The following is a 12,810-nucleotide window of genomic DNA, read 5'->3' as shown; positions in this document are numbered from 1 at the left end:
CAGTATAAATTATGCAGCAACTGAGTAGATTCTGATTATAAAATTATATGCATATAATTATATGCAGACATTAATTATTATTGCTAGATATTTTCTTGCATGAATTAAAGTGAAACCACTACAGGTTGCATGTAGCACACTGGTTCCATCTCTCGTATAAAAATTACTGACATTGTTTAGGACACCTTTGGGGAACAATGTTTTGGCCTTTGTATACCGAGGTGGCCTTTGTTGAGAGGTTGTTTTGTACACAAACTGATGTTCATTTGGGACCTGTGTGCCTGGCCGTTATATAGCAACTGGCCTTTATTTGGAGGTGGTTGTTGGTTGTTAACAGAGGTTCCACTGTATTATCATAATACATGCATGTAGATTTTTTTTAGCAATCATGTATAAGCACTGAATTACGTGGTTCTTTAGTATAACCAGTAGATTGTATTCATTATTGGATTGGCATGCAGATAGGGGTTGGTATATACAGCTTTTGATATGGGGGAGAATGCACATGGGTGCATGGGGGAGAGTAGGGAAGCGAAGCATGGGAGAAAGTGGGGGAGATCTCCTCCATGCATGCATGCACTCTCCCATATTTAATAGAAATCTCCATTCTCCAATTCTCCATTATAGAGAATGGAGAAGCAATTGGAGGGTGGGTAGCCTCCTTCACAGAAGAAGTTCGGCTGGGATCGAAGCTATAGGGGGGCGAGTGTTGGATACTTATTGGAGTATAATTATATCTATAAGTTATAGTGTGTTCTGACAACTTACTTAGAATCCATGCGATGATTATAATCTACGCCCTTGAATAGTTGCAAGATAGCCTTATGAGTCTATGACAATAAATGGTTATAAAACAGTTAAACAATTAACATTATAATCATGTTTTATCAGATCATGCACTGCATACTTTTATTCAGCTGCTATAATAGCAACCAGTTGTCAGCCAGTGTTTTACTGAATCAGATCACTGCCCTTGAATGGTTGCGAGTATAAACAGTTTAATCAGATCACTGCATACTTTTATTCAGCACCTAGCAACCAGGTGTCCAGCAATTTTAATATGTACACTATGACAGACTGCATGCATGGAAATGAGTAAATTTGCTGGAGAACTGTGCTATAATATAAATGTTAAGTTGAAAACATTCAACTCCTCCTTGTTAGGACAAACATCATAGTATGTCATCATTGGCGGCAAAGCTTGATCCCCGTCCTTGTACAAGAGAGCAGACTTTCCATTATTCTGAGCGATATGCCGATTGAGAAAAGAGACAGTAACCCCTACATGTATATAGTTACATCAAGGATACTTGACACAGCAATGTTGCTACAACACAATATAATGGGTATGTTAAACGATACAAGCATGCACAACTTCATTTTACGCCGATTTTAAAACCCAGCAAATTTGTTGATTTCTTAAGTTCTTGACGCGCCTCCTTCACAGAAGAAGTGCTGTCAAAGTGGATAGAAAAATTAATGTATATTCAATTATATGATTCAAATGTTATCAAGAAAGCCATATTTTCCAGAAGCAAGAGACAGCACTGCATGGTACCCACTTACAAAAAACATCATGCATGCATGTGTCTCTCGCATTTATAATCACTTTCAAAACTTTCCAATGTTGTCTGAATCTGTTTGGTTTTTTGAACAAAACAAGTATTCAACATCTCAGATACATGAAGTGTTTGCAATGAGGTATAAAGGCATGCTGGCGCTGAAATTCTAGAGTTAGATAACCATCATGATTATTTATACGATTGTAGAATATCTCACAAGAATTATCAATCAATCAATCATTCAGAATTGATTCTTGTCAATAAATGAATGATTGGTCAACAAACATCTCCATATTATTGTGAGGATGATTGATCTTGTCCTTTTCCTGTGCACTGCATGCCGGTAATTTACACCCAAATACCTGAAAAAAAGGATGCTAAGCCAAACTGACAATACAAGATAAAAGATATATACATGCAAGTCATTACCACAGTATGTGGCTGCTTGACTGCTGGATATGAAGCAGAATTCCATCGAGCCACTTTGTTGGACAAATACTATCATCTTTCAAGGGCAAGGGTCCAGCAGCTTCAGTTTAATTGCCTATAGAAACAAGAAGCTGTCAACAATTAATCTTCACACTTAATTTTTGATCCAAGTCTGATGGCTGGCATGCATGCCCAACACATGACAAGTTACCCTTTATTTACACTTCACATGCAACATTCGTCCCAAAAAGATTTAGATCACTCGAAGTTTACATTGATGTGCAGATAAAAGAGCAAATTTAAAGCCAATTGCAATATCTGGGGAAACCTGAATAAATCTGTGTGCACATGCTGGCATGCATGAATTATGTAATAGATAATCTTCTTGAATACACTGTACAACCCACACATGATGAGGTTGATAACTATATATACATTGCAGAATCCATGATTAAGAGGTCATCACCTTTCTGGCCAGCCACAAAATTGTCCAATGTTTTGTTGCTCAATAGCTCTCTTTAGATGTTGTCTCATGAGCTTTTGATCGAATTGCAGTTTGTTTGGCTCAATTCCGTTACAGAGTGCTGTTGCTGTGGCAATAGCAAACAGCCCACAATCGCTGGCCCCCTTCTGTTGTTGAATATGCATATATTTAATAGTAATTTTCTTTCCTTTGTAGAACATAAGGTCAGCAACTATGCGTTTCAACGAAGAGTTCAATCCAAGCTGCATACTGTCGTAGACATGGACGGTGCCAGGTTGGCAATTCAAAGTAGAAATAGTTATCCAGTGACTTTTTGATAAGTTAAGGATTTGGACGAACTGTCTCTCTTGATGGACCTCAAAGAGGTGCGTGTACACTGTAGTGTTGGTGCCTGTAGACCAGCGACATCAGAATGAGCACATTTGAGAAGAATCTGAGCAGCTGTCATGTGTCTGTCATTAAGCCAGCTGTGAGATCGAGGGCCGAGATCTGCCTTGTCCCCACTGGTCATTCTTACATCACCAATTGTCGCCCAATACTCCACAAGTTGAGCGCCATCATCTACATTGTTGCAAGTAAGATCGATAAGTATAGAGGATTTCCAGTGTTTATCCGGACATTGTTCGCGCAACTTCTTCCTGGGTGGCAATTCAACCCACATGGAATTCTGTTTCCCTTGCATGGACAACGTTTTGTAGCACATCTCTGTCGGCACAAACAATAAATGGCAGGGGTAGGTGAGTTAGCAGAAGTGAGTGAGTTGGCAATAGCAGGAGGGGGTGAGGTTGCAGTATCATGAGGGAGGATTGTTGAGTTTTCAGTAGCAGAAGTGGGGGAGTTGGCAATAGCAGGAGGGGGTGAGTTGCCAATTGCAGGATTGGGTATGTAATTTGCCGTAGAGTTTGCAGCTGAGGGGATGGTTGAGTTTTCAGTAGCAGAAGTGGGGGAGTTGGCAATAGCAGGAGGAGGTGAGTTTGTAATTGCTGACACGTCAAGGCTAAAGTCAACAAAAAAACCTCCTTCTCTAACTGGGGTACTTGAAGTAACTCCAGAAACATGGACACTTGTTGTGTTTAATTCATTGCTCACAGCGCTAGCAAGAGACTGACTTGACAAGGGTGCGGTGAGGTCTAGTGGTGTCTCGTTGTTTGAGATGGTCTTAGGGGAGCTTGAATCTAGAGCTTGATTCTCAGGAATGTGGTATGGCTTGAGGTGGACACCATTCACTCGACTCACAACCTTCGTTGGGTCTTCGACAAGTTCTAATCCATACAGTCCTCTGCCAATCGATCTGATTATTTTGTAAGGACCAACCCATTTAGGATCCAACTTGCCATGGACTCGCTTTTTTTTTAGAAAATCTTTCTTCAAGACAATAGAGCCTACTTGGAAAACTTCGGGCTTGTGATGCTTTCTGTCATATTGTTCCTTTTGCTTGGCTTGAGCTTTGAGAATGTTCTTTTTTACTGCTTCCAGTTGTATCCTTCGATGTTCAGCATGCTCAGACTGAAAAAAAGATATATCTTCACTGTAAGAAAGCTGCAATTCGTCAGAGCAGTTTGGAACATTAATCATGTCCACCGGTAACACACCCTTACGGGAGAACATAACCTCAAAAGGAGAATGCTTGGTGGATTCATGCTTCGATGTGTTGTAGGCATATACACACGACTCAAGATAGTCCTGCCAACTGTCCTTCTTCGTATCGACAAACTTAACGAGCATGGTTTGGATTGTTTGGTTGAACCGCTCAACAAGTCCATTTGCCTGCAGCGATTAGTAAACAATGTCTATGTATAAAATTATATCATAATTATACCTGCGGGTGGTAAGGAGTAGAAAGCCGATGTTGAATACCCAACATTTCCATTAGTCGATCATCTAGATCATTGTGGAATTCTCCACCCTGATCGGAAGTGATGACTCTTGGTATTCTAAACATCATGAAAACCTGCATGCATGCACGCACTTATAATTTAATAAACTTTAATAAGAAATTCAATACTTTGTAGAGAGAAGCAGCAACACCAGAAGCAAGCTTGTTTTCCATCGGAATAGCGAGTACAAACTTTGTGAAGTAGTCACAAATCGTAAGTATGTAGCGACTGCCTTGAGTTGAGCAAATAAGAGGGCCAATAAAATCAATTCCGAGGTGGTGCCAAGGTGAAACCACAGGAACTGGGTGGAGCTCTGGCGCTGCAGTGCTGATCTTCCTACCCGTCCTCTGACAGGCATCGCAGGTCTCGATCTACATATATATGTATATACACAGATAATACTTTTAATCAACAAAGTTCAGGCAGATAAAGGTTCCAGTACACGATTGCCACTTAACTCTGTCACGTACCTACGTGTACGTATAAGTATCTACGAGATAATAAATTATGCACCTACCATAGTATAAACCTCTTTAGTCACACCAGGCCACATGAACCTCTCAGTGACTCGGGCAAGTGTCTTTTTTGTTCCCAAGTGACCAGATGTTGGTGTTGCATGACATGAGAGCAAAATCTGCTCCCTTTCCTTCTTATCCATGACAACCCGCACCTGCATGGAAGAGGTGGTAAGAATCTCTTGACAGGAGTTGACCAAGAAAGAGGAACTCGATTTTCCATGCACCTCTTTGCACAATTACAACAGCTAGCTTGTTATTCAGTAATTTATCCTTACTCTTCCTCCATCCATTCTTCTATAGTGCAAAACCCCATCAACAACATCCAGTGTAGTTGCTTTCCTTCTGATCACTCTCTTCTCATTCTTTGTAGAACCCTCAGGATAAGTTCCTTGAGTTAGCTTGATGTAAGCCTTCTCTATTAGTTTAATCTCAGTCTCTTCTTCCATCTTGATCAATATCATTTGAATGATGTGCATGCAAGCAGGCTAGCTATAGCCTATAGCGCGGGCTACAGCATGCTCTCATTGGCTAGTTTCCAGGGGGGACTGTTTATTGCAAGGGGGGACCAAATATCGCTGCCGTAGATGGTCCGGGGGACATTCTATGGCGGGGGACCATATACGGCGTTACAGCTCTACACAAGTCTATTATGGGACTTCCCCTGGCTCAGTACGGGATTTCACTACTCGCGCTGCGCGCTCGTTAGTTTGGAACCCCCCTTTCATTTTTCCTGGATCCGCCACTGAATTTGTTGTCAGTCAAAATGTATTAGTGCTGATCACATGATCTCCAGCCAATCAGCTTATCTGAAAGCAGTCAGGTGACCATGGATTAAATAACTTAATCCACACTTAATTAAGTAGTTGGTTTGTTAATGCACACTTTTTATCAAACAACCATAATACAAGCAGATTGAATCTGAATGTCATCATAATTATAATAATAATACAAGCAGATTGAATATGTACACAAGCAAAGCTGAAAAGTATTAGAAAGTTGAATGTTATTGTTTCGACTTGTTTCATGTGTACCAAATTGCTGACTTGATCATAGCATCGTTTTTTCGTCTGAAGAAATAGGCTCAACTTGCTTCGAAGATGTACATACCTGTACCTAAGCCAGATCCATATAATCGTTTCATCAAAGGTGCTTCGAATATCATAGCTTTCCAAAAGAGCAAACCAGATACTCATTGCCATATAGTTTGCGCACAAAGTTTCCCATCCAGTAAGCCAGATCAGCTGGAGGCATATCCAGTAGTGGGATCGGAACTGTTGGTCAGCAGGAGAAATAAGTCAAGAACATGCCCAGTCAGTCCAGATAGCTTTAGATCGTATCTCCTTCTCCTTTGCATCAGTTACTGGATCTACAAACCTACTAAAACTTGCTATACGTCTAGCTAGCTAGCTAGCTAGCCACCAGCAACTGATTTAAAATGTAACTAGATCTGGCTGCCACGATGCTAGAGCTCACGTGACAGCACGAACACACCTAGCCAAGTCACGTGTTTTAATCTGGTGCACTCGGATGGCCTCTCGGTTACGTAATGCACTCGGCTGCGCCTCGAGCACCACGTTAACCTCGAGGCCATCCTCGGCACAGATTAAAACACTTAATCTTGGCTAGGTGTGTTCTACCATCTATGGTTCTACTATTGACCACTTTTGTAGCTGAGTAGGTAATGGTCCTCATTCTTAAAAATTCTGTGAAGATTTAATGGTAATGGTTGTCAATATTGTGAGTGACAAATGCGCATGCTGATAATTATGAGGAAAACTGATGACCTAGCACGCTGTATGTGAAAGTTCCAAAACACAAAAAAACACAGTTTGACCTTTAAGTGTAAGTTGGCCTAAACTTGCTTGACAAATGCATGGTTTCGTAACGTTTACATAATATTATTATGTATACGCAAACTCAATATCGAGTTTTTTTCGCTTAATAGCGATGGAACTCAAGCAAATGTGTCGGCTAAAGGTCTAGCACATAATACATTTTCTATCTTTTGATACAAACAAATTAATGTGTCCAGAAATGCTTTAATTCCGGAGATATTTGATGTTACACACATTTTTTACGATCACCCCTATTTTCACCTATAACCACTACAACGGGGAAATATTTTTGAATAATGTTGTAGCTTATTCATTCACCTATACAATGGTATCCATTCAGCAGAAATTTCCAATCTTGGGATGCATTTAAGTACAACTACTCACCCTATTGTGGTATTTACTCTCTAGGCTGCATGCACTGTATATATAATTATATAGGTAGGAACAAACTCATCAGTAACCCTAAGCCCAAGAAGAGGCTCAGTCATAATAGTCTCACTCATAGATATGCGTACCTACGGGAGTGGATACTTAATGATGATAAGCCTATCAGTATGTATATTAGTCTATGCATGCATGTCTATGTACATGTATTTAAATGTATTTCGACTGACTGCATGTACAACAAATTGAATGAGATTCTGCTAAACTTGAAAAAGTATTTCAGTAATAAAAGTGCAAGCTATGAAGGGTAAATGAAATTCATATCTGGAAATCTAATTGTGGTTGCTGTGTTTGGAAATTTTCTGTTGCAAGTGCACCTCAATCCACAGCTTCCATGCTCATCGTAATTATTATACATGTAGTCATACTATAATGCGTAATTATAATTTATACTCTAGTTTCTATAGATCATAGTTGATAGAAACATGCATGTCTATAATTAATCTTATAATTGCAAAATTTGGTGGGTATTTTAATTTGGCGTTTTACCGGTGGACACAACGTCATTTCTGAAGTAACCACATCTGAGACACCAAGTCAGTTCAAATGGTTCATTCGCCAAATAAATATTATAATACCCGCCAAATTCTTCAGTTTTAGGGTATAAATATAGCTGTCTGTAAGACAATTTTGTGGCTGGCCAGAAAGGTGATGACCTCTTAATCATGGATTCTGTATACACACAATGTTAGCAACCTTATCATGTGTGGGTTGTACAGTGTATTCAAGAAGGTTACCTATTACATAATTCATGCATGCCAGCATGTACACACAGATTTATTCAGGTTTCCCAGGCTTTAAATTTGCTGTTTCATCTGCACATCAATGTAAACTTCGAGTGATCTAAATCTTTTTGGGACGAATGTTGCATGTGAAGTGTAAATAAAGGGTAACTTGTCATGTGTTGGGCATGCATGCATGCCACCCATCAGACTTGATCAAGTGTGAAAATTAATTGTTGACAGTCACAGCTTCTTGTTTCTATAGGCAATTAAACTGAAGCTGCTGGACCCTTGCCCTTGAAAGATGACAGTATTTGTCCAACAAAGTGGCTCGATGGAATTCTGCTTCATATCCAGCAGTCAAGCAGCCACATACTGTGGTAATGACTTGCATGTATATATATCTTTTATCTTGTATTGTCAGTTTGGCTTAGCATCCTTTTTTTCAGGTCTTTGGGTGTAAATTACCGGCAGGTGATTACCTCTTAATCATGGATTCTGCAATGTATATATAGTTATCAACCTCATCATGTGTGGGTTGTACAGTGTATTCAAGAAGGTTACCTATTACATAATTCATGCATGCCAGCATGTGCACACAGATTTATTCAGGTTTCCCCAGATATTGCAATTGGCTTTAAATTTGCTCTTTTATCTGCACATCAATGTAAACTTCCAGTGATCTAAATCTTTTTGGGACGAATGTTGCATGTGAAGTGTGAATAAAGGGTAACTTGTCATGTGTTGGGCATGCATGCATGCCAGCCATCAGACTTGATCAAGTGTGAAAATTAATTGTTGACAGTCACAGCTTCTTGTTTCTATAGTCAATTAAACTGAAGCTGCTGGACCCTTGCCCTTGAAAGATGACAGTATTTGTCCAACAAAGTGGCTCGATGGAATTCTGCTTCATATCCAGCAGTCAAGCAGCCACATACTGTGGTGATGACTTGCATGTATATATCGTATTGTCAGTTTGGCTCAGCATCCTTTTTTCAGGTCTTTGGGTGTAAATTACCGGCATGCAGTGCAGAGGAAAAGGACAAGATCAATCATCCTCACACCAATATGGAAATGTTTGTTGACCAATCATTCACTTATTGACAAGAATCAATTCTGATTGATTGATTGATTGATAATTCTTGTGAGATATTCTACAATCGTATAAATAATCATGATGGTTATCTAACTCTAGAATTTCAGCGCCAGCATGCCTTTATACCTCATTGCAAACACTCCATGTATCTGAGATGTTGAATACTTGTTTTTTGTTCAAAAAACTAAGCAGATTCAGACAACATTGGAAAATTTTGAAAGTGATTATAAATGCGAGAGACACATGCATGCATGATGTTTTTTGTAAGTGGGTACCATGCAGTGCTGTCTCTTGCTTCTGGAAAATATGGCTTTCTTGATAACATTTGAATCATATAATTGAAATTTTTCTATCCACTTTGACAGACAAAACAATTAATGAAACAATGAATACATGTAATTAACTTGAACAACAGACTGGAGAACATTCCTCTGGAAAACTGCGTGGCATAAATTTAAACTTTGACAATGTTCTCCTTGTTGGGACAAACATTTCATCAGCTTGGCAGCAAAGCTCGACCCCTGCATGCATGCCCTTCTATACAAGAGAGCATGCAGGCTTTCCATGATCCTGAGCGATAATTATAATTATGTTGAACAAAGAAGCAGATTTCAATGCTGTGTGCCTGCATTCCTACAATGTAAAGATCAACTTGACACAGCAAATGTTGCTATACATGCAGTACAAAAGGGTATAATAATTATGTTAATGCATGTACAACATAATTATTGCATGCAATCACAATTTTGTGGCTGACCTCTTTATCATGCATTCTTTATAATCAACCTCATCATGAGCGCCTTGTACAATGTCTATAGCATGCATGCATGCATGCACATTCAGATTTCTTCAGGTTTCCCCATGCATGCAGATAGTGGTTATTCTGGTATATACCTTTTCTTTCATCTGCACACATAGATTACATGCATGTAATTATAATAAATCTTTTCTGGATGAATGTTGTGAAGTGGGTTTTGATATCCTGTGTAAAAGTTTATACTGAGAGGGTCCCTGCAAGGTTCATGCGTTGGTGCCCAGTATGTATTGTAAACATCATTATTACCATGGTTACTCTCTTGTTATGTACGTTGACCTTCACGAAATGCGAATAAAAAGGTACACATGCAATGAACACAATGCAATGACCGGCTTATAATTATAGATAGATATACTCACTGTGAGATGTTACAATCGTAGAGTAATCATACAATAAGTGATGGTTATCTAACTCCCTCCATGATAGACTACTCTATCTATGCTCCCGGCCAGAAAGCTACAATTTCAGCGCCATGCAAACAGGAATTTGCCTGACAATTAAAACTTAAGAGTTGCAAATGTTAAAAAACCACAGACATTGGTAACATTACATAGAATCCTGACAGAACCTCCATTCCAAATTCGTCTAGTACCTCTGAAAACTGAGTGGTCTAGATAGCTCCGATATTGCTAATCCCAGTCCATGTGAGTATATCAAACAAAGTTGTATGCAGATTTAAATACACAGTCGTTTTGTCAATAAACAACATGCATATTTCACCCTGTATAGGTCGTAGTCCTGTACGTTATCAGAACTTGGAAACTGGTGACTATCGTGTCCAAGTTCTCCCTGTTGGGTGCAATCCACAAGGGAATAAGTTGTCCACCAAGTTCAACATTTACTGAAATGTATACGCATGCATGCATGACGTATAATTAGCTGAACTGAACCTGAACCTGAAATGATTATGTGTGTATATAACACTATATACTTGCTTTGTGAGGTATAGATGGTATAATGGCAAGTACAATAAATGCAGTAAAGTTTTTGTGATGGCTTTTTGTCGAGAAGAAAGTGAATTGACCTCGCACCTCGAAAATTGGTTTTACTTCCGGTTAAAAGACCTCTCTACACTAGGGGTGTGGTCATTTGAACAAGGCTAGCAAAGCACTCTGAAACATGTTTTCTCTGCCACTTTTGAATTAGGTAGCGTAAACGTAATGTTGGTAAGAAGGGCGTGAAAGGGCGGCATGCATGCGACTAGCCTCGATCCCAGGCCAATAAATGCGGCCTGGAACTATGTACAAACCTGCCCCATTACAACAGGTTAGTCGTAACCTTTGCACCTGAGCATAACAATTAAATCGAGGCTAGCATACGACTGACTATAGTTAGAACCCTTGGTATTAGCCTCGATTCCAGGCCGCTTGTTCAAGCGGCCTGGAATCGAGGCTAGGTTGGTATACGAAGATCGCCTACAAGTTTAAACACTGTCTCATTAGCAGTTAAAAGCAGTCCACAAATTAAATTGTCTATCTAGTTCGCTCATTTTTGTGTCCATACACACACACCAATCACTCTACCCCTTCTGCGCACGAACGATGAATTATACTATAGTGCAATTCAGCATAAACTTCCAAAATGTTGTTTTACAATTAGACATAATAACTCAGTAATCACTAAAGCCACTATTCTACTATGCAGGTCAACTAAGAGGTGGTGGGCCTACATTTTACACTTAATTACCTTCACTAATTATTGATTTGAACAATGACTTTGCTTCAAAAAGATTCAACTCCCCTGCTCAATTTTACAACACCAAATTGTTATGCATGCCTTACATTCAATTGCAAACCATTCTACACTCGGGAATTTTGAAATGTCAATGCAGTGACCACAAGCCACTTTTTGGGGTTTTTCCCATAAATGGATTCTACTCAATCACTGTACACGTACAGACATTACTTCATATATAATAATATAGCATTATAAGTGGATGAACAAAAAAGTTACGCTCACAAATTTTGCGCAAATGGTACAGAGAACGAGTTCTTACATAGTTTAGGAGTGGGCGTGGCCTAACATTCGTTTGGACAACCTTTCGTGCCATTTTAACGCCTTCCATAAGTTATTTTTTCAGAAATAAGCCCCTACACTCCTAATAATGTAAGTAATCACTAATGAGCTGGTTACAGGCGGATTTTAAGACAATAGTAAACAAGTTACTAATGAATTGCACATTTTAGTTCAGCAGTAATATAGAAACAAAATAATTATTCTGGTGATTACATCATGTATATATAGCTATAGAGGTAAAGTGCATCCTAAAGAATGAGCTGTTAATACAGTTAACAAAATAATATCTGACAATAGTTATAATTATTGTGTATATATACAGTCAGTGGAACCCCTCTATAACGAACACCTTTGGGGAACAATATTTTGGCCTTTATACAGAGGTGGCCTTTGACAAAGGAACAAGCAGCATTGATTTTTTAAAAGAAAGCCAAAGCAATAAATGCGTGTCTTACGCACAATATAATATAATGCGCATTACATGACTGTAAAAATCCCAAGGCGTACACTAACCAGCCGATTAATATGCCTTGCTGCTGCCTTGTGGCCTAAGCTGTAGCTGGTATAAACTTCAATTTGGCCCTTTACAAACGAATACAGTAGGTAAGCAGTTAAGATCACCAGAAAATAAAAAGTACAAAGTCAATAGTGCTTCCAGAGCCAGTCCATTTTCGATAATCGCATTCATGACACTTTCTAATCTACCACACAATCCAATATCAACATTGATCAATATTGACAAGTTGATAGCATGCTCCTTTGTTGTTGTAATAATTAGGGTAAAGTTATTACAGGTACTAGAAAGCATATGGCCAAAAACTGAAACCACTATTTTAGCAGACACCCATTGAACCTGGCATGCCCCCTCCTCATCAAACAAAACAACGTGTAACACATTGAATGAGACATTTGTGGTTCCTGTGGTAGAATGTACTAGACAGCATATGCTGGGTTTCGATGCAGTTCCTGTAATATATTCCAGCCACCAAAAACAGAACGAAACTACCAAA

At 39.1% G+C, this 12,810-nt stretch overlaps 1 protein-coding gene and 1 long non-coding RNA gene across 2 annotated transcripts; one reads left to right on the top strand and one right to left on the bottom strand.

Moving 5' to 3' along the window:
• Positions 1-2,618: 2,618 nt before the first annotated feature.
• On the bottom strand, positions 2,619-4,396 carry LOC135345057 (uncharacterized). The gene has a single exon (XM_064542392.1). It carries the CDS (start codon positions 4,198-4,200, stop codon positions 3,037-3,039), a length of 1,164 nt encoding a protein of 387 aa, XP_064398462.1. The 5' UTR covers positions 4,201-4,396; the 3' UTR covers positions 2,619-3,036.
• A 2,137-nt stretch (positions 4,397-6,533) lies between these two features.
• Positions 6,534-9,023, top strand: LOC135345056 (uncharacterized). The gene is made up of 4 exons (XR_010397624.1): positions 6,534-6,712; positions 8,137-8,251; positions 8,699-8,813; positions 8,871-9,023. It is a non-coding gene; the product is annotated as an uncharacterized LOC135345056 (long non-coding RNA).
• Positions 9,024-12,810: the final 3,787 nt, after the last annotated feature.

Source organism: Halichondria panicea, chromosome 12 (assembly GCF_963675165.1).
Source record: "Halichondria panicea chromosome 12, odHalPani1.1, whole genome shotgun sequence".
Classification (NCBI taxonomy): domain Eukaryota; kingdom Metazoa; phylum Porifera; class Demospongiae; order Suberitida; family Halichondriidae; genus Halichondria; species Halichondria panicea.
The sequence above is the reverse complement of the archived record's forward strand: the minus strand, read 5'-3'. Positions and strand labels throughout refer to the sequence as shown.